General features: G+C 39.1%; 1 protein-coding gene across 11 annotated transcripts in view; it reads left to right on the forward strand.

Moving 5' to 3' along the window:
* The window catches only part of NEB (nebulin), a 193,655-nt gene that overhangs the window by 14,774 nt on the left and 152,541 nt on the right, over nt 1–26,340 (forward strand). For all 11 annotated transcript variants that reach the window (XM_070423008.1, XM_070423018.1, XM_070423007.1 and 8 more), the window contains exons 10-30: nt 1,698–1,802; nt 5,357–5,461; nt 6,091–6,198; nt 8,673–8,789; nt 10,460–10,564; nt 10,646–10,753; nt 10,837–10,941; nt 11,355–11,453; nt 12,506–12,610; nt 13,582–13,689; nt 13,772–13,885; nt 15,453–15,554; nt 15,660–15,767; nt 15,854–15,958; nt 16,932–17,030; nt 18,723–18,827; nt 19,392–19,499; nt 19,582–19,695; nt 22,130–22,327; nt 24,169–24,276; nt 26,141–26,239. In XM_070423008.1, the coding sequence (XP_070279109.1) occupies nt 1,698–1,802; nt 5,357–5,461; nt 6,091–6,198; nt 8,673–8,789; nt 10,460–10,564; nt 10,646–10,753; nt 10,837–10,941; nt 11,355–11,453; nt 12,506–12,610; nt 13,582–13,689; nt 13,772–13,885; nt 15,453–15,554; nt 15,660–15,767; nt 15,854–15,958; nt 16,932–17,030; nt 18,723–18,827; nt 19,392–19,499; nt 19,582–19,695; nt 22,130–22,327; nt 24,169–24,276; nt 26,141–26,239 (2,325 nt within the window). The remainder of the gene's footprint in view (nt 1–1,697; nt 1,803–5,356; nt 5,462–6,090; nt 6,199–8,672; nt 8,790–10,459; nt 10,565–10,645; nt 10,754–10,836; nt 10,942–11,354; nt 11,454–12,505; nt 12,611–13,581; nt 13,690–13,771; nt 13,886–15,452; nt 15,555–15,659; nt 15,768–15,853; nt 15,959–16,931; nt 17,031–18,722; nt 18,828–19,391; nt 19,500–19,581; nt 19,696–22,129; nt 22,328–24,168; nt 24,277–26,140; nt 26,240–26,340) is intronic.

Here is a 26,340-nt window from a genome sequence, read left to right on the forward strand (position 1 = left end):
TTTGTTATAGGTACTAGGTAGATACTATTAGAATGAGATAGAGTTAGAATTGGCTAAAGCATGAAGAAAATGATTGGGACCTTGGAACTATATACAACCTCTTTACTTTATAAATAAGAATATTGCCACATGAAAGGAAAAATAGTAGGTAGAAGTCTCACAGTTGAGTAGTGAATGAGTTGGGAGGATGTTTCTCCTCTACAGACTGGTCCTGATGGCCTCTGTGCATAAACCACACATTCAGAAATCAGTCATTGAACCCTTCACTCTACTAAGGTACTGTGCAAGCCACAAAGCTTCCCAGACAATAGGTTATGTTCTTTGCCATCCCAGAGCTCACAATCGAAGGAGGGACAGGCATGTAAACAACCAGTTACAGTGTCTTCTGATGATTCCTATAAAGGCAGTAAGGGCTAAGTTGAGTGAAAACCCCAGAGAAGGTCATGGAGTCAGGGAGGGCACAGGAGAGGAAACTGTGCTTGTCCTGAGACCTGGAGAACAAGCAGCAGTTTGCAGGCAGATGGAGAGAAGGTGGAGTTGGGGCATTCCAGGGAAAGGAAGCAGCATATATGGGACCCAGAGACATAGAGGGCTTCATGTGTCTGGGAATCTATGAATGTCCTGCATTGTTGGAAGCAGGGGTCAAGACTGGTGGAAGAAAAAGCCAGAGGAGTTAGTAATGAACAAAAGGAGAGAGCAAGACTGAAGGGGATGCATAATTAATGGACATAGTACTGTTTTTAAGGTGAGAGAGGTATTTTATAGGCTGAAAGAAAGGAGTTAATGAAGAGGGAGAGGTTGAAGCTAGACAAGAGAGGAGAGGTGACTGATAGTTGGGTACAAAGGGCTGCTGGAGGGAACAGTACCCTGAGTGCTGGGCTTATGCCCTGCAAAGGATGCTTCCCCTCTGAGCCATGAGGGGGTGGGAGAGGCCAGGAAAGATAAGTGTGTACACTGTCTTTACTCCATGAAAGAGGAAGCTGAGGGTAAGATGGAGTTGATTGGGGCTTAAAGACAGTGTTGCAATTTTTGACTAGCTCTTGGGAGTAGAGGCTGTCCATAGGCACACATGGGATGTTCAAGCTTCAATAAAGGCAGAGAGGACACTGGATAAATTCAGAGTCCTGGACACAGAGCCCCAAGCATTCACAGAATATATAGTTGGATAGGTATATAAATTTCAAGCTAAGGGCTTGGGTTCAAAAGGCTCCCTCTTCCTCCTCTGTACCTTCTTCCTGTGACCCTTTTAAGCTTGCTTATCATGTTATCACTACACAATCCATAGGGTTTTGAGATTTTCTTCAGTAGCACTCAATATCCTGTATGTAAGAAGTGTGTGGATAAGTTGATCCAGAGCTGGCAGTAGGCTAACGGGTGTGATGGAAAGACAAGAGGTTGGGAGTTGAGGATGCTGATTAAGAGAATAATTTCAGTTGCAGATTATGACGTGGAGTCAAATGGAAGGAAACAGATCTAAGGCCATTCATCTTTGAGAGGAGAGAAAACTCAAAGAGAGAAATCAGTAATGCTGAGGGAAGGCCATTTAACATCTATAAGGATAAACTGTGGTTATAGATACACTATAGTTTAAAATTCAAGAAAAGATAAAAACATAGGCTTTTAAAAATGCCAACAAATTGAACATGAGACATAGGATAATTATTGATGGCTCATTTACATCCCTTTCTTTTGGTCAGATTGCCTACAAAAAAGGTCACATTGAACAGCAAACGCATTTCACATCTCTGGCGGATCCTCCAGATATAATATTTGCCAAGAAAGTGAACGATCAAGCAAGCAAGGTAAGTAAACAAGACTAGAACACTGGTTCCCTTGACAACTCTGCTCAATAACCTCAACCTCATCCTGGCTGGGTAGTTCAGTTGGTTGGAGCATTGTCCTGATAGGCTAAGGTTGTGGGTTCACATACAAGAAGCAACCAGTAAATGTGTGGATAGGGAGAACAACAAATCTTTCTCTCTCTCTTTCCCTTCCGCTCTCTCTAAAACCAATATATTGAAATTTTTTTAAAAACCAAACCCTCAATCCTCAGAAAAATAACTAAAGTGAAAAGATAGAAAGTAAACACTGAGTATTTTTTGCATATGACCATAAAAATGCTACAGCAAAAGCAATACATTCATAAACATCATAAAATTGTGTTAATATATGTTCAGCCAGCTTGATGACTTAGTGACTGGTAAATATGAAAGCTGTATTTTGAAAACAGAAGCAATGTCCTAATATCCTTTGACATTTGACTTATGGAAGTGATATGAACAGATAACCTAGTAACCACACAGAATCTGTTTTAACCCAGTGTGAAGACCCCATATAGTTTTATGCTCTCAGTCAGACTTGGAGAAAATAAGAATGTATGAGTGGTCTCTCAGACATAGCTTAGATTGACAGCTGTGGGGAGGGCACCTCATAACTTGCAAGGCCTTGGCAAAAGGCCTGGTCAGCCTATATTTAGGCTGGTAAACTAGCTCTGAGGAATGTAGAGAGACAGATGTTCAGCTGATGAATAGATCCCTGTTAAATTCCTTTTTAAAAATTGGTCCAAATCAGGCCACTTTCTCCTGGGATACTGCTGCTTTTAAATAAATACTTTTCTTTGTCCTCTGTGGAGTTGAGTCTCAGTTTGGTCTTAAATTTTTATGTACAGTAAAATGTCACTAATAGGAATATCATGGATCTGAGATTTCGCTTAGGGCTAAGCAGAAATTAACTTTAGAACTTTTCATATAGAGATGGCCTACTGAAAGGGTTAACATTGTAAATAAAATCAGGGGAGCAAAGACCATTAATCTTTTTGGAATAAAAAGAAAAATCTGTTTTCAAATAGTCTTTAGAAAGAAAAATAAATCTATTTTAAGTTTTTATTGAAAGCATATTTTAAAAGATATCTTACTAAGACAACATTCTTTTACCTTATTGAGTATGCACTGTGGTATTTGAAAGTGATTTTTATAATCACTTTCAAACTCCCCTATGATGAGTCTCTTTACTAAATTAGGCTGCAAAGGGGAAGGCCATACCTTCCTCGGCGGTTCACAACCTCCTCTCTTGTAGTGAAAATCTTCCCAGATGTGGGAGAACTCAGGAATGGATTGTGAGAGAGCCGAATCCACCCGGACCCACTTGGGCTCTGGGTGAGAGGGAATGACAAGCTTTGATTCATAAAGGGCGAGAAGGGGGAAGAACTCTGGATAAGGTAGTCTTCCACTCTAGTTCTGCATCTTGTTTTAATATGTTTAAAAACATCAGACATGTATCTCTTACTGTGAGAATTAATCTCCTACTCAATTTTGCTTAACAAACTACATATGTGATTCTTAGTTCTAAATAATAGCCCACTTTTGGACCTCATTAAGAATCTTTGCTGCCTTCTCAACCTCACATTTTATTACAAAGTTCTCTATATCTCAGTTTGGGGATGCATCGGGCCCAACTACTCCCCACCCCCAACCCTAGAGTTTTCTGCCTTTGACAGCAGGCAGAGGAATGGCAGTATCTCTGCAATAGGAGATCTTAACCTCTGGTGTGTGTACATCAAAGTACCTCTGAAGTTGTAAGTATTTATGGGCATTTTATAGTTTTCTCAAATTCCTGATAAGGTCTATTCTCCAAAAAGCTTAGAAATGTTTCTGTAGGCTGTCTTAACAAATTGAAAAATCAGTTTTTATTGACTTCAATTCTTTAAAGCTTCAAAAGAGGAGGGGAGGCAAACTAATCAGCAGTATAAAGCAAATTTTATCTCAGCAAAACTTTCCATTGAAGAATACACACACACACACACACACACACACAATTTTCTTTTCTTCAGAGTTTCTTACTCTCTGTTATGTTACAATTATTATACCTTACATTTGTTTATCACTATAGAGTTTATAAACCATTTTTAGTGTATGTGTGGTATTATTTAAAATCCCCAACAATCCTCTATATACATATTAATGTCAGCATATATGGTTAAGAAAACTAAAGCTTAGAGAGACTAAGTTACACCTTTGGAAGTGATGGAGTCAAGTCGTGGGCCCAGAGTTTCTGAATTCAGGTCCAGGGCTCTTAAATGTATAGCTATTAAAACCACTTGATTATTACTTAGCATATTAACCTTTTGAGAAGGAAGGACATAGGGTTTTGAGAGAGGGGTGGAATTCCTTTAACTCAAATTCACTGTCTTTACACATCAGTTACCCTTAGTACTTGTTCTGCTAAATGTATGTGAGAAAACCACTTTCTTTTTCCTTGAAGGGTGTGATGGGGGAGGGGGAGGTTAGGCATACAAACACTTTGAAACACATTGGTTATGTCTGTTAACAGATTCTGTGAGCCAAGGAGGGGAAACTGCTCTAACCCAGCTCTGACTCCGGCTCATGTGCCCAGGTTTGGGGTTGGCTAGGCTAATTCAAATAACACTCAAGCCAAGGTCGTTCAAAACCACATACCATGGACTCAGTTCAATTTAGTGCAGTTGAACAAACATTTATAAGGTAACGTCTGCACGCTGCATTTGTATTAGATTCCGAGGATGCAAAATGAAGAAGACATAACTCCTCTCTCCAAGGCTGTCACAGCCTAGGACGTTGGTGCTACGGTGTTTGGGACCTATGAAGAGATCCCAGTTTAATTTTTTAATTACTTTCCAGTTCTCACTAAAATTTCTTCAAGTCTAAATGAGGAAGTCTTATTCATTGCCTGCAAGCCACATTTTGTTTTGGTATTGCTTTCTGTATAACTAGAGGTTTTGTTAAAGCTCACAAAGTAATGGCTAAGTTCATTTGGCATGGAAAGCTGGGGTTGAGTGGTTTTATTATAACAATTAATTACAAATGGAAGATACTTCTGTCTCTCTCCTTCCTCAAACATCAGGGAACATCTGTGAGTTCTGAAATGAACTAAGTCCCCAAACTCAGTGAGAGGAGGAGGAATTAGTACCTCTATCTCCCTCATTCAGCTTTCTCGTTGGGAAAATTGACACTGTATTGGAGGATTTGAAGACATCTATTTAAGGACCCACAAAAGGTCTAATCAAGATATATATATATTTAAATATATTTTATTGGTTTTTTACAGAGAGGAAGGGAGAGGAAAAGAGAGCCAGAAACATCGATGAGAGAGAAACATCGATCAGCTGCCCCCCGCACCTCCCCGCACTGGGGATATGCCCGCAACCAAGGCACATGCCCCCTACCGGAATCGAACCCGGGACCCCCCAGTCCACAGGCCTACGCTCTATCCACTGAGCCAAACTGGCCAGGGCAAGATATTTTTGAAAGCTAACCATTACCACTTGATTTGTACTCTTATTTGTTAAATACTGGATTTTGCTTGTCTTCTTTTCTGCTAGCTAAAATACAAGCAAGACTATGAAAATAAAGTCAAAGGCAAATGGAGTGAGACACCTTGCTTTGAAATTGCAGCCGCCAGGACAAATGCTGATAACTTCAGCACAGTAAGTAGAAAGGGATGGCTGGATAGCCCTAGTCGGAGAGGGGACCCTCCCTTTATGATTTCTAGCCACCTGCTGCACCCGAAGTGGTACTGGAAGACCTATGTCCCGGCACCTCTTCTTGGGGACAAGGCTTGTGTAGAGTTCCTGTTAAGAAAAGAAATACCACAATCTTTCCTTTTCTTTTTTTGAGAAATATTTTTTTTTATCAGATACAGTTATTCTTGCTTCAATTCTCATAGGAACAATATGGTCTCAAAGTGAGTACCGGGAAAAGGGACCCTTATAAATTTATTCTTTGCTGGGAACCTAAACCTAACATTTATGAAACTGATTGGTTTCTTCCCAGATTGTTCTCACTGGGAAACAGAAGTCCTCTTAAGGTCTTTGTCCCCAGCCTTTGAGAGCCTCTTCCTGGAGTCTATCTTTCACCTATTGTAACGGCTCCAAACCTCGGTTAAGTTGCTAATTGTCTTGGTGATGGCACCACGTTCTGTGATTGTAATGGAACATGTGTAAGCCAAACAGGGCATGGCGTTGGGTATCTTCTCTAAATGGCCTCTGTCTCCCCATGTAAAAGCCTTAAACAGTTTTCCCCCACAGAGTTCTTCAGTATGTTTCATGTCTTACAGAGGAAATATCATGAAAGCTTTGAGAACATGAAAGACCAGATCTACTTCATGCAGACGGAAACACCGGAGTACAAAGTGAATAAACAAGCCGGGGTGGCAGCTAGCAAGGTATGAGGAAATTCTCTCATGTATCTTGATCATCTCAGAGTGGGTGAACTTCTTATAACTCTTGTTTTTATATGTAATACAAAAAAGAGGGTTCTTAAGGGACAAAAACTTTGGGATTGTAATAGGGCTACCAAATTTAAAAAAAATTTTTTTTTGCTGTGTATGAGCATTAACAATAAACGGTTACCATCCTCATATCTCATCTAGTAGAGGACTTTTGATACCCAGAAGTAGAAATGCTATAATCTCAGACATAACTCAGAAGAGGGGTCTTAAGACCCCTTCAGGAAACGGCAGTTGGCAGTCTCACATGAATATAGACCCTTCCACACTCACCACTACCATTATTTTCCTTATATTCCAATGAACTGGAGGAAATCTAGTCATAGACAACATACATGAATCCATGGATAGGCTCAGACATGCAATGGAGTGACTTTGGTAAATCATCAGACGCCTTGGAATTCTAGAGCCCGTCGGGCACTAGAAAGAGCATAAACTGCAAAGCCAAACAGACTTGATTCTAACCCTGGCTTTGGCTCTGCTGGAGGAGTGAGAGAAGAAAGATCACATAATATAAGAGGCTGTTTCAGTATCCAGGTGCAAAACAGTGAGGTTTTCACCCAGTTGGTGTGGCTCAGTGGTTGAGCATTAACCCATGCACCAAGAGGTCACTGGTTCGATTCCCAGTCAGGGCACATGCCTGACTGCAGGCTCGATCCCAGGTAAGGAGTCTGCAGGAGGCAGTCAATCGATACTGATGTTTCTCTCTAATCAATGTTTCTATCTCTCCCTCACCCTCCCTCTCCTTCTAAAATCAATTAGAACATGTTTAAAAAACAAACAAACAAAAACACAGTGAGGTTTTCAACCAGGCGGGTAGTAGGACAAGTGATGAGAAGTATTTTGCAAGTTGAGCTGATTCGATTTGATATTGGGTTGGATGTGCAGTATGAGAGAAAAGTTCGGCCTAAACAACTAGATGGATGGGGTTTCCCTTTATCCAGATAAGAAAGACTGTGAAAGCAGTGAATATATATGAGCTCAATTTCAAACATGTAAGAGATGCATTTTAGACATCCAAGTGGAAATGTCAAGTGGACAGTTGATTACATGAGTCCGAAGTTCAGGGCAGCTGTCTGGCAAGGTTGTATAAAGTTGGGAGTTATCAGCATACGGATAGTATTTAATGTCATAGCATGGGGGGCATCAAGGGAATGAGTGGGAAATGTCTAAGGACTGAACTCTGGAGTGTTCCATGTGAAAACGTCAGCGAGATGAGGTGGGAGCAAAGTCCGGAGAGTGATTCCTTGGGAAGCAAATGGAGGGAGAAGGCAGGGATCAACTGTATCACATGTTTCCGAGATGGATTTATAAGGTATAGTCCCTGGTGAATTTAATGAGAGCAATTGAGTTGAGTGAATGAGAAGAGAGAAATAGAAAAATAGGAATATACTCAACTCTTTCAAAGTATTTTGCTGAAAAGAAAAGAAGAAAATGAATGAATGTGTGAAGTGAGGACTTTTCCCCCCCAAGAAATACATAACTCTATGAGACAGAGAGAGGTTGTCTTCCATCCCTGGTGAGCCCCCTGTGTGGTCTGTAGGGGTCAGTGCATCTGGTTTTCAGTTGTGTATCTCCTGCCTTTGGATACCAAACTGATTGCATTTGTTTCCTGGGGTTCTTAAATGTTGACAGATTATCTGGGATTCTTTGAGCTCGTCTATATTCCACGGTTATACTGGCTGAACAAATGGCTGGCCCTAGGGATTATGGTCAGAACTGGGACCATTTTCTCCTTCTCCTCTTTGGGACATGTTCCTGACAGGGGCTTGTGAGCCCTCATGTAAAGCCTCTGCTAAAGCTGGAGTGAAAGGTGCAAAGAGGGAAGGACAGAGAGAAAGGTTGAAGTTGCCACCATTCGTCCCAACCCCAGCACCTTCCTCCTCTACATTAAGTACACACTCGCTCAACGCATAGCCACAGATGAGACATAAAAGAGTAGGTTCATGGTGCTTTCTTTCTTTAAAAATGTGTTGGTGGATAGGCAGCTGGACATTAAGAGCTGAATGAGGGTTTTGGAGCAGCAGGCACCTGGGATATGTGCTGTCATTATTTGTGTGTCTTTCTCTCCCCCATTATTTATGTATCTCTCTACCTCGATCTTTTAGGGCAGGGACCATGTGTTATTCTTTCTTGTATGTGTCCCAGAGCCTGGCATGTAAATTGATACTGAAAAATATCATAATGGAGATTTTTGAATGAATCAATGAGTGGGAAGAAAAGATATCTTGGAAATGTATGCAGTTTCTCTGCTCCTGTTATGAGTTTCTATGAGTATTTTGTTTATAAAATGTCAAGCTGCCATTTTTTCTAGAGAGAAAATTGATTTGTGGAACTATGTCATAATATTCATAATAGAGAGGAGAGCAAAAATAACCTGTAGAGTTTATCACTTTGTTTCACTCCCACAGGTAAAATACAAAGAAAACTATGAAAAGGATAAAGGGAAAGCAGATTATAATGTACTTCCTGCTTCAGAGAACCCACTGCTGAGGCAGATGATGGCAGCAGGAAATACGCTAAGTGATGTAAGTATATTCTTATCAAAAAGTGTGTGTGTGTGTGTGTGTGTGTGTGTGTGTGTGTGTGTGTGTGTTTTAACCTTAGCTGAAAGAGAGACAAACTTTCTCTTTTTCTGTTGTGACTAAATGCAAATATAACCTTGCAAATGCTTTAAGGTCCTGGTGCAGCAGTTCCCCTGGATCCATCTAACCACAGGAAGGCCTTGCTGCCTCTGAGCATGATGTGTCTATTTGTGGGGGTGGGGGCTGTGGATCAAGTTCATGGGCAGGGAAATCCTCACTTGCTTCTAGGCTGCAGGTGCCTGAGCCTCCCTGACTAGAGTCCATTGTAGGAGACGTGCTGTGAGCTTTTTGACAGAGGCTAAAGGAGATTTTGAAAGAGGAGGAGTGAGGGAGAGAGAGATGACGCAGCTCTGTGTCCTGCCCGTGGGTTCCTCAGGCCAGCTGCTGGGAGAAGGAGGAAAATGCCCCCAGTTGTACAGCTGCTCCCCCAGCTCTGCCATTGTCTCCTCAGATCTTGGCCACAGAAACCATCACCTGCAGACAGCAGGACTTAGGAGACCGCTCCCTAAATCTTCACAAGAATGACTACTTGGGATTGTTAAGAGCTTTACTAATCCATTCGGATTAAAATGGATTAGATAAGTAAGAACTGGGCCTGGCATTAGCAGCCCCAGTCGACTTTGACTATATATTTCAAGAGACTGAACACGTGATCAGTTGAGTTTTTCCCTTATGGTTGAGTTATATTAAGTTAATGTTTGAGGATTATATGTGGCTCTCTGGGTGGGTTCGTTATCTTTTCTTTGTCCCTTGGGTTGTCAGCACCGTGGAAATGAACACATGTGATTGAGAAGTGGGGTGAGTGAGTGACAGGGGAGAGAGTGTAGATGGATCTGTCCACGTAGCTCTGTGGGGAAATGAATGCACATCTCCTGCTTCCTACACAAAGGCCATCTTTATCAAACATATAAAATCCAAGGTTTAAACCCACTCTGCTGATAAAGGCAGGAATATCAAAATATTAAAAGCTAATAGCACCATTCACAGTTGCAAAACCTGACGTGAAAAACAGACAGCCACCTGCGTCTCAGTTGTGCATCTGCACTCCGATCATTGCTTATGGTCATTGTTACAGGGAAAGAGAAATCTCGGCGGGGAAGAGGCTTTAGTTGATTCGTGATATGAGTTATTACATATACTTTATTTTTATGGTACAGTACGCAATTTTTCCTTGGTAGGAGGAGGAAGAGAGAGTGTATTTCTCAACATTTACTAAAGTCTCTCATGAAGGTTTGTTTAAAAAAATGGAAAATTTGCTGTTGCCCAGAATACTCCTGTTCTCTGTGGCCCCTGTGGTGAGGGAAAGGTATGTGAGTTGGGAGACAGAGAACAGCAATTCAGAAATACGCAAGAATCTCTGTAACTGAGGGCTTGCTTTGAGGCAGCTTCTTGGTTTCTTAATTTTTTGAAGGACATTAAAAATGTAGGCCTCACTATGATTGCTAATAGAAAAGGCTTATCACTCATGACACCCCCAGCATCTAATTGTCAGTTTTTAAGGCAGTTAATAGGCGCTATTTTTTTTTCTTCTCCTTTGGTTTAGTGTTGGAAAATACGAGTGCTATCATCAGCACGGGAGTGACAGGAATCTAACTAATTTTTCTTCTTTACAGAAACGGTATAAGGAAAACTATGAAAAGACAAAGGCAAAGAGCATAAATTACTGCGAGACCCCCAAATTTCAGCTGGATGCAGTTCTGCAGAAGTTCAGCAGTGATGTAAGCAATCCTACGACTACTTCTGTTAAAGAAAAGACCCATCATTTCACAAATAAGTAAATGAAATGCCTTGTTTTTCAGACTAAATATAAAGATTCCTACTTAAAGAATATTTTGGGGCATTATGTAGGCAGCTATGAAGATCCATATTATGCACACTGCATGAAAGTCACGGCTCAAAACAGTGATGTAAGTTCTAAGACAATTGCTTCACTTTCCAAATAACATGAGCACAATGGTTGCATCCTTATGTCGATTTCTTTTCCTCATAGAAAAACTACAGAGCAGAATATGAAGAGGACAGAGGCAAAGGCTTCTTCCCCCAGACCATAACTCAGGAATATGAAACTATGAAGAAACTGGATCAGTGTAAGGATGTAAGTCTGTGGTGTGAACTGTGGACGTGACTGCCCTCCATGGCATCTCGTGGTCAAGATACGTTCAAAATTCTGACACTTTTACAAATAAATGCAACCCAAAAAATTGAAAGAAAATTTACATTTTATAGTAGATATACTATTTTTTTTCTACCATCCTTACATTTCAAGAGCTAATTTTAGCTGATTTTCCCAAAGAAGAGTTATTGGGCATCTGAAGATATGGGAGAGTTTCTTGTGCAGTGTGAAAGTGTCTCTCACAGACACCGCAGTCTAATTAGAAAAAAAATAAGTGTTTTATTAACAAAAGGTATCTTTTCTTTTGGGCAGTGGGGTTCTGCTCACCCGTCCTATCGGCCAATGTGGTTTTGACAGGTGATATTGCTAAACCCTATTCCTCTCCTCGCCCACAGCACACCTACAAAGTTCATCCAGATAAGACAAAATTCACTCAAGTCACCGACTCGCCTGTTCAGCTGCAAGCCCAGATCAATGCCAAACAGCTGAGTGATGTAAGTTCCTCTACCCACCCAGGCAATGCAGTTGTGAGGGACAATGTAGCATAACTCTATACAGAAAACCCAGTAACTTGTCACAGTTACACAAAACGCTATGTAAGTTGTATATTTGTGTAATCACCTAAAATATTTTTCCATTTAGTTGTCTTTTATCTTCCGCATCTTCTTGGGTGGATAATTCTAGTAAAATGGTTCTATAACGGAGAGTGATGTAGCTCAATGCCCTGAAAGAGAACATGAGTTCTGAAGTCAAAACTGGACTCAAATTCCAGCTGTCTAGACAAATCATTTAACTTCTCAGGCCTCATGTTTCCTTTTTAAAACTTGTGGTTGTTTTGAAAATTAAGTGAAAGGAGATATGTGCATAGTCCACATCCTGGCCCAGAGCAGGTATTTAACACCTGGGATTTTTCTCCCTCAAGTAAGTTTTTGGAAAATGGAGTGTTTGTAATAAGTTTTATCATCTAAGTTTTGAGCATGAATTTCCAAACTTATGTTGAACTAAAAAATAAAAGTAACCTCAGACATATGGCCGGAAATGAAAGGCTTTAATTAGAGTATCAACAAACCATAATGCTTGCACAGGGACATAACCATACAGGGTAGGGCAAGAGGAGGCTTACAGTTGTGAGTATGCAAAATATTACTTATTAAGTATTGTATTATTTTCCACATAAACAAACCTATTTTTGCTCCTCCCTGTCTTGGTAAGAAAAGATTTGAAAGGGCTGTCACTCTCAGAATCCACAGGGCCAATTGTGATCTATGGGAAGGGGACCTCCTTCCACTTGGGTCCTTCCCGGGTAACAGATGTGACAACAGCAGTCATGCGTCCAGCACACGGTTGTCAATAATGCAAGGTGGCCTGCCCTCGCTCCGAATTTCTCTTTTAATCTTAACAACTTTGTCAGGTGTTATTTAGCAAAATGTATTTTACATTTTCTTTGATGAAAATTAGTTTTTGTACTTAGGACAATTCTTCTTCCGAACTAATCCTCTCTCTCTCTCTCTCTCTCTCTCTCTCTCTCTCTCTCTCTCTCTCTCAGCTAAATTACAAAGCGAAACATGAAAGTGAAAAGTTCAAGTGCCATATACCTCCAGATACTCCCGCCTTTATCCAGCACAGAGTCAACGCTTATAATCTGAGTGATGTGAGTTCCTTGCCGCTATGCCATCGATATACTGACAACTTGTGCTTTTATTTTTTAACTGTTTCACTAAATAAATATAATGCTAAAGATGGGATGGACAGTTAACGTTTGTACCCTGTTCCTCTGCCTCTGCCAATGTAACTTTGACTTTACCTTATAAAATGTGTGTAGCAATCATGTCAGTAGCTTCATATACCTAGACAGTCCTAATAGATTTTAACCAGCCTTCAAAATGCCACCACTCATGTGTGTCTAATTGCAAATTTAATGTTAGATCGGTTAGTCGTATATTCATTTGTATTATACTATGTTTAATTTTCTTCCAGGATTTGATTTTTTAAAGATTGAGCATTATTTCATTTATTCCCCAAGCCCATAATGTTTCTAGTTTCACGTGAATGATCTCATTTCTACATGTAAGAGTACTGGCACTAAGGAAGATATAAGGTATTCAAAAGGCATAAGGCCAGGTATCCAGTGCTATCTTTTATTTCCAGACTTAATTCTATAGAAAAGTCAAATTACCCTTAGGGGTTTCCATTTCTTCAACAATCCTATAAATAAGTACTAGTATTACCCAGCATCAAAGAGTACTATAATAATTCATAAAATAACCTTTGCAGAGGACTTTGAGATTAAATTAAAATGATGCTTTAATGCCACAAAAAGTTAACTGTGAAATATTTGTGCCATCTTATAAAATATCCAGTGTTAGGAATCATATATTAGTATGATTACTAGAATTAAGTTAATTTGATAAAATGTTCTAATGGAGAGTAGAAAAGGTTAATCTCGTAGTTAGAAGCTTCAGCTTGAGGAGAAGTATCTGAAACATGCATGGTTTTGTGGACAATGAAAACAGTCTCTTTATTTTATAGTAAGACAAAGTATTAGGTTACCTTTTAGTCTTCAAAGTGTGATAACATGCAGATCCCTTTTGTCAATTCCTTTGCTGAAATTTTCCTGTCCAGAATGTCTACAAGCACGACTGGGAGAAGACCAAAGCTAAGAAATTTGACATTAAAGTGGATGCCATTCCCCTGCTGGCAGCCAAAGCCAACAGCAAGAATGCTAGTGAGGTGAGCATGGCCTGGGACCTGGGCTGGGGGACTCGGTGCTGTTCCCTGATGAGTGGGAGCTGCATGTGTGCTGTCTTTGCAGGTGATGTACAAGAAAGACTATGAGAAAAACAGGGGCAAAATGATCGGAGCCCTCAGCGTTAATGACGACCCCAAGATGCTGCACTCTCTGAAGACGGCCAAAATGCAGAGTGATGTGAGTGCTTGTGTCAATCCCCCTGATTTTCAGCTGTGGCCGCACTTGCTGTTTAATGTAACCTTGGCTGTGACGTTAGTCTAAGTAAAATCTCAGATTCAGGATGACAAGTCAAACATAAAAGCCCCGTGGTAGAGGATGATTAACTTCCTCATTTTTATGATGTCTCTGTACTTGGAGACATCAGTGAATATTGTAAAGGTTGCCCCATCATCTCCTTACTGCCTTCTGTTTTATTAGGGGGAAATTTTTACCAGCAGTATCATTTTCTGTATTGCTTTTCCTAGAAATGGGCTTAGTATCTCAGGATGTATGAACATGTATTCATTCCATGCCATGACCTGATGAAAGGCACTTTACAAAAATACATGGAGAAAAATAAAAGGCAGCCTTGGCCGGGTGACTCAGTTGGTTGGAACATCGTCCCATACACCAGAGGTTGTGGGTTCGATCTCTGGTTGGGGCACATAGAGAGACAACTGATTGATGTTTCCCTCAAGTGGATGTTTTTCTCCCTCTCCCTTCCTCTCTCTAAATATCAATAAACATATCCTCAGGATAAGGACGAGTAAATAAATAAAAGGCAAAAAGTGAGAAATCAGGCTAAAGACAAAGTAGGAATAACTAGATGAAGCATAACTTCAAAAACAAATTATTTTAAGAATTTTACAAAATACTGATCTTATTTTACTTTTTTCCCGATCTTATTTTAAAGCCTTTAGAATACTTATTATATATAAAATAAAACTATTTACAAAATTGCTTTTCTAATTCATACAAAAAATAAATACTTCCTATTCTGTATCATTTATACATAGTTCTGTCTTTAGTAAGTATGTTTTTTTTTTCATTTCTATATGGGAGAATTACAAGAGAATATGAAGAAATATATGATACATACAATAAAATAGAAACCCCATCTTTTCATGTATTATTGCTATAAAGTAAAATATCAGGCCTTAATGATAAAAGGTAACTTACAGAGGTTTTCATCAAGCGCTGAACTAAATACTTTCTTAAGACTGTGCCTAGTCCTAGCCAGTTTGGCTCAGTGGATAGAGCATTGGCCTGCAGGTTTGATTCTGGTCAAGGGCAGCCGATCAATGATTATCTCTCATCATTGATGGTTCTCTCTCTCCCTTTCCCCTTCTCTCTCTTAAATCAATAAAAATATATATTAAAAAAAGACTTTGCCTAAGTATCTAAGGCTCACCTTACACCTTTTACCTCATTTTTCCAATTCTTAAAAAAGTAATTGTCCTTCACACACTCAAGAGGAAAGAATTGTTTTAAGACCAAAAGTTGCTTAGCAGCACTTGTGTGCTCTGCTTTATTCCAGCTGAGAAATGTTAGGAGAAGTAAAGCAAACATACTTATCCTTATCAGCAGACCAGATTACACAAGACAGCCTCTCCCATGCTCATCCTGCTTTTTTGCTTTGTGGAAAATTGATGCTGAAAAAATACAAAATTGTCTCTTTCGGTTAAAGCACAGCAATGATGTGAATGAATGGCTTTTACACCATCAGAGTTTTCCCCTTTGTTTGATTTTCTTCTTCCTTTGACAGAGATTGTACAAGGAAAACTATGAGAAGACAAAGGCAAAGAGCATGAATTACTGTGAGACCCCTAAGTACCAACTTGATACTCTGCTGAAGAGCTTCAGCGAGGTTCGAAAGGCCGTGCCCACCTCTGGGGTTGGGGCGGGGGGGGGGGGCTTTCCTCCTGTCTGACAAATAACTGTCCATTTGAGTTACATATGTTTCCTTTTTCAGGCTAAATATAAAGATAAGTATGTACAGAATATTCTGGGACATTACATAGGCAGTTTTGAAGACCCATATCAATCACACTGCATGAAAGTTTCAGCACAAAACAGTGAGGTAAGTTTGAAGACAATTGGCCGTGCCTCACAGTGACACTGGGAGCAATAGCAGTCACCATCCGTTTTTGTTCTTTCTCGTTACAGAAAAATTACAAAGCAGAATATGAAGAAGATAAAGGGAAATGCTATTTCCCTCAGACAATCACACAAGAATATGAAGCAATCAAGAAACTAGACCAGTGTAAAGACGTAAGTGCTGCTGTGAATTTCTGAAATTGGGTTTGGAATGCTTGTGCCATCTAGTGGTAAGTTGAGCAGGAGTTTAAATGCTATTTGGAGGTATTAAATTTTGGCTTTTGTGTGGAAGTGGGGAACACAAAAATTACTGTGAAGAAGCCTATTTGTTACAAAATAACTTCAGGTTTCAGAAATCTTTGTTTCCATTAGTGTATATATGACCTCAAGAGAAACAGAGGACACAGAAATTTGTGAGCAATGGGTGTTCATCCATCCAACAAATTTGTGCCAAATGCTGTCCTCGGTGCTGACAAGGTTGGCTGCCTCTCATGGAGTGTGCATTTGTGTAGGAGATACAGACGATGAACAAAGAGCACAGAAAAAGAAAGATAAAGATATCAGGCATTAAGACGCTAACGTAGAGTGAATGCTACAGAATGAAAATAGGATGCTGCGGGAGAGAGGGGTTGCATGGACTTGTAGATTGGATAGTCAAGGAAGGTCTAAGGCAGCCATGCCAAGATCAAGGTAAGAGCAGCAATGAGAACAGCCCAAGGAGAGAACAGGCTTGGCATTAAAGGATTGAAGGGATGAGGTGGTTGAAGTATATTGAGTAGTAAGAGATGAAATGGTAGGAGATGAAGGAAGAGTGGCTTCTGTAGGGTAGGGCTTATAAGCCAAGAGACAGTTTAGAGTGAATATCAAGTCCAGTGGAGAGTCATGTAGGGCTTCAGCATGGGGAAGATGAATCTGGTTGCTAAACTGCAATAGGGAGACCAGTTTAGAAGCAACTTCAGGGAGAGAGAGAGAGAGAGAGACAGAGAGACAGAGAGACAGAGAGAGAAAGAGAAAGAACACATCAACCAAATTTTCAGGAAGTAAACTATTTTTGGCTGGAAACTTTTTCTATGTTTATATATGTTTTATATGTGTGTGTATACGAACAAGAATATAAAAATACATCATGAAAGAACATCTTTTCTAGCATGCCTACAAACTTCATCCAGATAAGACCAAGTTCACAGCCGTCACTGATACTCCTGTACTGCTGCAAGCCCAGCTCAACACGAAGCAACTTAGCGATGTAAGTGCCTTGATTGATACACATGTGGGTGGCCCAGAATGCCTTGATTGTTTGAACTGTAAGCATTTACATGCTTAATCTTCATGCATGTAGTCATCATCCCAACGATATCATTTTTCAAGATCTCTTTAAAATCTTGGAATGAAGTGGCCGAAGCATACTGGGGAAGGGGACAATAAGTAGTAGAGGTGAAATGGTAGGAGATAAAGGAGGGGGTGATTTCTGTAGAAATAAGTAACTGCTAGATTGAATTGCAGCCTCAGGAAAAAACGATGTTAGACAATAATTAAAATAGCTAGTAATTTTATTCAGGAACTCATTAATTTTTAGTGGGAATTTGCTCATCAGGATTATACCAAAAACAATGCATACTAAAAATAATGCATACTAAAATTCCATGGTAACTTAAATAAACAACAGAAGCATTCACTTGAGTAGCTAACAAGGCAAGCATTTCCCATTCTTAAGTTGCCCAACAAAGACTTTACAATGAGAAAAAGAGCCCAGAAATGAGAAATATATCAGACAATAATTTAAAAAAAAAAGAATATAGGATGGAGTTGCAGGATTAAAATAGGCTGACAGAAGGTAGTGTGACTGGTTGGACACTTTAAATTGGGTGATCAGGGAAAATCTAGGGCACAATGGTCTGCCCTACTAAGATGGGGAAAAGCTGCCGTTTTTCTCAAAGCATTCATAGTCATGTGGGTTGCCCAGTGCCCCTGTTCAAATGCAGATTCTGAGTCAGTAGGTCTGACTCTCTGATAAGCTCTAGGTGATGCCGATCCTGCTGATTGATAGACCCAACCGAGCAGCCAGTTGCTCACACAGCTAAATGCTGAGGAGCAGCACATCCTTCTCAAGACAGTAAAGTAAAACATGCAGATTGCCCTTCTATGAAACATGTTTTAATGACATGAATTCTCTCATGTGCCATGGATAAAGAAGGGAATGGCATCATTATAACCGAGAAGTCATATTGGTTCATATGCAACGCTTCCCAGCATATTAATATTTTGTGCCCCAGAAAGAACAGCTAATCATTAACACCACTGACCCCACTTATTTGACAAGATGGAATACGGTGCTGTGTGCAGTGCCCAGTCCCCACCCGCTGTTCTCCTTGGCCTGGTCAGGCCAAGGGCTCGACTTTGAAGATGCTTATTGCACAGTCCTTCTCAATCTTGCCCATTTGCCTTTACCTGCACAAGTCATCAGCCCTGTTTGCTCTTTATGTTCCCTCCCTTCCACCTAATGTAACTTTTAAAATTTTAAATAAAGTTCTATACAGTATTTTGTATTTTTAATAAGAATTTACCTATCTTTTTAACTCTGCTAGCATGTTATTTAGAATCATTATTGTTGTTAGTGTTCTTACACAATTTCATAGATTCAGGGTGTTTCTGCCTTCAAGGTACAGCCTAGAAGTTTAGATCAGACAATAAGTTTGCCACGTACATATTGGATTTACAAAATGACAACCCAAAGTTTGGTTATACCTCAAGCCCGGAAAGAGGGACCTAGCACCTGGGCTCTGGGCTGCACTTCAATGGGATTGACTCTTTCTTTGAGGCATTCAAAAACAAAAACAAAAACAAAACGGTAGAGATGACTTAGCGATACATATTCTTCCACATACATTCAAGAAAGTGCCTATCCTGAACTGTTTGGCCACTCTTTACTGTGTTTCAGCTGAATTACAAAGCAAAACATGAAGGCGAGAAGTTCAAGTGCAACGTGCCAGCAGATGCTCCACAGTTCATCCAGCACAGAGTCAACGCCTATAACCTGAGTGATGTGAGTACCAAAGCCACAGAGGCCTATGTTTATATGCGCACGAAAAGAGGCAATGCCATTGGTGTTCAAAAAGGCCGGGTTAAGAGCTATACAAATAAACAACTATGAGATTGGTATCAGAGTGTAAGCAGAGTTTTTTAAGACCTAAGTACCCTTAAAGACCTTACTTAGTTATCAGATTTCATTTTCCACAGTCTCTGTTACTGTCAGAAACATTCTCTGTTACCCCTCTGCTAATCCCTAGAGTTTTACAAGATCTCTCCCATGTGAATGTCATATTTCACCTCCTAGTGGTTTCTATTTTATATTATCCTTTATACACCAGGACAGCAGAGTCTTTAGAAAGTTCACAGAACATTAGAACAAGGATGTGATACTTATTTGGTAGTTGTAGGATAACGCTGGATGATAGGTAAATCAGCAGTATACTACCATTTGGTAAATATATTATATATAGGGAGGGAAATAAATCCACAGATGCACATTTTCAATGTTTTTATTTTTACTGGGTGAATCTGTGTTAGATGTTTTTTACAATTCCTTTGCTGAAATTTTCCTGTCCAGAATGTCTACAAGCACGACTGGGAGAAGACCAAAGCTAAGAAATTTGACATTAAAGTGGATGCCATTCCCCTGCTGGCAGCCAAAGCGAACAGCAAGAATGCTAGTGAGGTGAGCATGGCCTGGGACCTGGGCTGGGGGACTCGGTGCTGTTCCCTGATGAGTGGGAGCTGCATGTGTGCTGTCTTTGCAGGTGATGTACAAGAAAGACTATGAGAAAAACAGGGGCAAAATGATCGGAGCCCTCAGCATTAATGACGACCCCAAGATGCTGCACTCTCTGAAGACGGCCAAAATGCAGAGTGATGTGAGTGCTCTTGTCAGTCTGTCTCGCTTTCAAGATGGCATCCCTGTCAACATGCCCAAGGGCAGTAGCAAGTAAAAGGATTCTCTATCCATGGACCTCTCAGGTTCAAAACAACAAACTGCTGGGGAGAACTTTAGAGGTGGAATGATCTCCCAGATTCTTATACCTCTTGTGATTGAGGAGGAAAATTATTGCTTTGTACTTGATGTCCATTCACTTTGAAAAATGTATTAATATTTGATAGAATATTGGTTGTAATTCTTAACACCTTTTGGAAAACATCACTAGGTGTTCTCATATTTTCTTCTAATTGAAAAAATAACCTTTGAAATCATGGTTTTAAAACTGTCTTCATTTTGGAAGAAAATCTTGAGTCAACAGATAAAAATCTTAGTGTAGCTATCATTGCTCTTTATTGATAATTTGCTAATTAGTATTGGCCTATAAAAATGCTCATTAATCATAGGCCCCTTTGAGAATCTGATGAAGTATTTGGATTATCCATCTCAAAAAACAAACTTTTTTCCATGCCTTCCTCCTGCATTTCAGAGAATTTATGGCTTTCCGAAGGCTTGTCTATGGACCATCTGTTATCTTTTGGCTAAAATTCTTACTACAGAGAAGCAAACATCTACTATTGCAAATTGCAGTATATGATGTATTTAAAAAATGTTTAGAGAACCACGTAAGAGTGTTAAGAATGTTCAACATAGCTTGCAAATATCAGTTTTTCATTATTAAATAGAAAGATGTTTGTATTATTTGCTTTCCTTTTACCCATGAGCTCATGTGATCGGTATGTACCTTCTCTCATTCATTTTGCATTTACTCATAAAGAACTTTAAGGCATCCCATTCAGTTACTTTATCTAATAACTTCACACTGAACTATGTCGGTATACTGTGCTTACATACATAAAACTATCTTGTTCTCTACTTCCTTATCTGTTCTTAACTCAAAAAGGTTATAGCTCTCTGTTGAGAGCACATGTATATTTATCTTTGTTTTTCCATCCTATCACAGAACCCATTAGAACACTAGGCACATAATACTGCTCAGTAAACACTTTTTAATTGATTGATGTTGGCATCCAAAAGAAAAGTCACTAATGAGCCATTTAACACATAATATCCAGGCTCAATGCTAAGCTGCAGGTATAGAACATGCATAGCTTTTTAAAAGAATCTTTTAAAGCCCTATTGGACCTTTGACAACATTTTATATGTGCAGATATGTGTGAACGAGTATGAACATAAACAAAGGAGTAAAAAATGCTCCCACACACCAACTGCTGTTGCAACATTGTTTTATGAGTTTATTTGTAATAAAGACAAACTATGTTTACATTTTTTAATGTTTTTTCATACCATCAGAAAGTTTTCACATTTTATTTTTATAAACTAGGATCTAGATTTTACAACTAAGGTATAAATGTATTCAGTGAAAGTTACTACCCTCAAAATATTAGAAGGAAGACCACATTCCCTAATAGACTGGATCATTTGTGAAAGGAATTTCTACAGATTTATAATGCATATCTGTATTTGCTAGCTTGGGTCACTGTCTTTAATGATTCTACGACTATAGGGACATATAATGGGTTTAGAATTTTCCTAACGGCAACTGTCTCTCATTAAGGCAGTTGATGAAGCTGGGACTTTGACCTCATTAGTAGCCTGGCTAACCATTCCAGAAAAACAGCCAATGGACGTGCCTTCTGAGGCTCAGTGAGGCATTCATTTTATGAGAACACTGTACAGAAGGGCCAAGGTTACTTTCATGGCTCAACTTCACAGACGTTTCTCCTTTGAGATGTTATAGCTACTGCAATCTGAAGTTTCTTTTAAATTGTTACCAAAAATTAAACGTAGTATGAAAAAACCTTTGAGATTCTCAGTGGGGTTTATGTCCTGTCAAATGTGGAATAATCAGGTTGAAAAATCAGAAACTATCCCTTTAAAGATGACTTTAGAAACTCCAAGGGTCAAGTGTACACTTCTGTTTATCAAGCAGTCATCTTATAAAACCAGAAGTAGAAATGATTGTCTTATGATTTTGCTCAACCAAAAAAACACTCCCTTATTGGAAAACTCTTCAAAGGTTAGATTACCTCCAGAGGTCATATAGTTTGTTAGCAGTCTTTGAAAACCCCTGTTTTAAAATAAAGTAATACTTGGCTGAAGCAGAAGCCATGGCCCATTTCTGATGTCTGACAGCTGTACTTAGATCTAAAAAGAGATTTGAGAAGATCTGTCCATGTATGATTTTGGGGAGCATTTCAACAATGTGTAACATATGAACAAATTTTAGGAAAAAAATAGCTACTCAGATGTTTGGATCTGTTTTTCTGAACTCATATTTGTTGGTTATGAGAGATCTCTGTGCTTTTTCTGGAAATCCATTAAGGTAATAAATGGTCATTTCCTATTCACAGCGTGAATATCATAAAGACTATGAAAAGTCAAAAACTATCTACACGACACCTCTTGATATGCTCCAAGTCACTCAGGCTAAGAAAGCTCAGGCGATTGCCAGTGACATGGACTACAAGCACGTCCTACACAGTTACAGCTACCCGCCCGACAGCATCAACCTGGACCTGGCCAAGAAGGCGTATGCACTGCAGAGCGACGTGAGTATCCGATTTCCTCTATTCCCTCCTAAAATAAGGTAGAAACTGAGAAAGATTTCTAAGTGGGGTGAGTTTTTTGGCATTTCTCACAAGTGTCGCCATGATCTTCTGTATGTAAGAACTCTGTAATGGGAAAGTTACCCCTGTGGTTCTATGAGAGAACACCCTTCAGAGTTAGAGAGACCTGGGTCTAGTATGTACCCCATCACTGTTTCCCTTGGGGAAAGTTATCTATTTTGCTGAGTCTACAGTCCTCCTTGTAAAATTGGAATGAAACAAAACAACCGTTTTGGGGATTTAAATGTTTGCAAAAATATTTAGCAGGGTACCAGGTCTTGGTGAGTTCTCAAAAAACATTCACTATGATTATCATCATCACTATCAATAATTTTTTACATAGATTTCTATTTTATCTAAAAATAAAATATATAATTACAGCATCAATTTTTTTATAATAGCTGGACTTTTTTCTGCAGATCAAAACTTCTTTAGGCAAATTAATTTGTCTGAGCTACACAATTGAACACTTTATCCTAACAATTCTATTTTCTAAACATGTGGCAAAATATACTTAACATAAAATTTGCCATCGTTACCATTTTAAGTCTACACTTCTGTAGCAGTTAATTATATTCACCTTGTTGTGCAACCAATCTCCAGAACTTTGTCATCTCACAAAACTGAAACTCTACACACAAACAACAGCTCATCGTTTCGTCCCTCCCTCAACCCTAGGCAACCACCCTCTACTTTCTGTTTCTATGAGTTAGACTACTCTAGAGACCTCATGTAAACGCAATAATCCCATATTTGTCTTTTGTGAATGGCTTCCCCTAACCCTAACCCTAACCACTTAGTGTAATGTCCACAAGGTTCATCAGTCTTGTAGCATTTGTCAGGTTTTCCTACCTTTCTGAGTTGAATAGAGTTCTGTTCTATGCTACACCACATTGTGTTTGGCCGTGTACCAGCCGGTGGGCATTTGGGTTGATCCCATCTTTTGGCTGTGTGCATAATGCCGATTTGGACATGGGGTACCAACATTTCCATCACTAAGAATTCTATTTTACACATAGTCATCTTATTTATTTGTTTAATTTTTGCTATGTTTCTTCCTCCTGAATAAATTATAAGCCTCTTACAGGTAAGAACCATATGGTTTCTTGATTTTTTTCATTCTAATTAGAAGGTCTACACTAAAGAATAAAAATTTGAAGTTTGTATCTAGAGTTTAAGTTTAGGTACTATCTATAGCTAGATAATAAGGGTAACTCATTATTTTAATAATATTAAGTAAGTGTCCTCAAAATAGGACCAATTCCAAATGATAAGCAAATTGATAGCACGACTGTGTTAAACTGCACTGTCAGCCAATGTAGAAAAACTCCTAAGCTGACTATTACACATGAAGGGTATTGCGAGCAAACAACTACTATCAACTCTTATCTAATCATAAAATGAGCAAAATTACCCAACTTTAATGTGGTCTTCAGTCCTAATTTGACCATTTACACATAATACTTAGAGCTCTAATGAGCAAACCTCTCACATTTGATTATCTAAATATAACAACTTCATTTATTCCTTGAAATGCAGCTTTGAAATTAGCATTTTCCTGATTGAAATTCCACTCAGTTGAAAATAAAAATAAAATGAAATATATGCCCACTGGGAAAGCAGTGAGAACCTAAGGGCTGTTAAAATCTCTCACCAAGAATATGTTTAAGATAACTTTAATGTCTGGAGTAAGAAAGTTGGTCAGAAATCTTAACATGTTAATGATTTTATGAATAAGCATGATGCTGAGCAAAAGAAATTTAACCTTTCTCTTGGTGTTCTAGGTCGAATACAAAGCTGACTACAACAGCTGGATGAAAGGCTGTGGCTGGGTGCCTTATGGGTCCTTAGAAATGGAAAAGGCAAAGAGAGCTTCAGACATCCTTAATGAGGTAAAGCCAGTGCATTCATTTGTCACAGAGAGATTTGTGCATGTGCCATGAGGAAATTCCCCAAACCATGGGAAGTGTCTCCTTTACCACTTCATTATCTAATAATTGTTGCTGAGGGGAAAAACCAATCACATGCATGAATTATTCTGGTAGATAAATCACATACGGGAACCATTCATGATTAAAATATTTTAACAACTTTATCAAGGTTTACTTTGCATACCATAAAATACTATGTTAAGTGTACCCCTAAATGAGTTTTAATAGGTTCCTATAGTTGTACAATCATCATTACAGTCGAACTTTAAAATTCTGCTAGTTCTCCAAAATGATTCCTTGTAAAATTCCTGCTCCCATCTTCAGTTCCAGGCAACCCCTCATTTGCTTTCTGTCTCTAGTGTTCTGCTTTTCTAGAAAATTCCTTTATATCAGTCATCTTTCATTTAGAATAATGTCGTTGAGGTTCATCCATATACCTACATGCGTCTGCAATTCCTTTCTTTTTATTATTGAGTAGCATTCATTTGTATGGATATGTTGCATTTTGGTTGTCTAGTTGGTACACATGTGCATTTTTTCCCACTTTTTGGTGATTATGAATAATGTATATAAAGAATATTACAGATTATGTATTATATATCCTATGTCATATTCTTGATGACTGTGAAGTAGTATATAGATTATTATTTAGTCTAAGAAAAAATAACAATGATCTTGCAGTCTCAAAGCAGCCAGGCGAGATCTGTCCCTTCTCTGCCTACAGTGAAACATCCCGATACTGCCAGGCAAACCCATCATCAAGGAGATTAGACTACATAAAAAAGGGGCAGAGGTGCTCAGTGAGAGTTGTCTTCCATACTCAAGATTTTGTTGTTCATGTTGTTTTGTGCTTTTGTTTTTGGTGACGACCATTGTATCTACTCAGGAATTTTTCAGAAGTTCTTCTGACTTGATTGTTGTCAGAAGTCTGAAGTTGAAAGAGTGATGCAACTGTGGGAGAATAGGTGGAGAAGAATATAGGGATAAGGGTAGCTAGAAGTTGTCAGCACCCAATTCGAACACCTTCTAGTGTTCCCTCTCCTGTGACTTCTCAGCACTTTAGTGACAATCTATGTACTAACCATATTGAGGCTTGCAGAGCAAAATTACTCCCTCTCTTTTAAAAAAATACATTTTTATTGATTTCAGAGAGGAAGGGAGAGGGAGAGAAACATCAATAATGAGAGAGAATCATTAATCAGCTGCCTCCTGCATGCCTCCCACTGGGGATCAAGCCTGCAACTCAGGCTAGTGCCCTTGCCCAGAATCAAACCCAGGACCCTTCAGTCCCCAGGCCGAGACTATCCACTGAGCCAAACCAGCTAGGGCACTTCCTTTCTTTTTAATAATCCCTAGCTACTGTCCCAATTCCCCAATTTCTCCTCACTCAATTAGAGATCTTCTTTACTTTAACTGCTGATGGTGTGATAGGGGAAATGACATCTCTGAGAACTTGTTAATGCAAAGAACCCTAACTTGTCTTTCTGAATGGTTTTCTCTTAATCCTTTAGAAAAATTTGGGATGTTTTCTGTATTCTGCTTATCTGAGAGTGCCCTCTTTTGTGTCATAAGCAAGAAATTAAGAGAGTAAAGTCTGGTTCCTGAAAGTTGTATTGACAAATCCAAGATTAAGTCAATTTTTAAATAATGGCTTTTGCATTGTATTCACCCCCCCCCGCCCACCCCCCCCCCAAAATCTAGTGTTTTCACATTTTAAAATCAGGAAAAGTCACGTCTCTCCAAAATAAATTTTAAAGGTTTTCATATATTAGCCTTCTGTGCAAATAATATAATTGTTTTTCATTTTTTTTAATTCACCAAACAGAAAAAATATCGCCAACATCCAGATACTTTCAAGTTTACTTCGATTGAAGATGCTCCAATTACAGTGCAATCTAAGATTAACCAGGCCCAGAGGAGTGATGTGAGTGTGAATCTTATCTGTGTCTCCGTGAATGCTAACTAATACAAATACATTAGTAGTCCAAATCTACTGATCACCTGTAGATATTATGGAATCTGAAG

The sequence above is a fragment of the Myotis yumanensis genome, unplaced genomic scaffold, assembly GCF_028538775.1.
Source record: "Myotis yumanensis isolate MYYU_CA2020_CCGP unplaced genomic scaffold, mMyoYum1.0.hap1 SCAF_8, whole genome shotgun sequence".
Classification (NCBI taxonomy): domain Eukaryota; kingdom Metazoa; phylum Chordata; class Mammalia; order Chiroptera; family Vespertilionidae; genus Myotis; species Myotis yumanensis.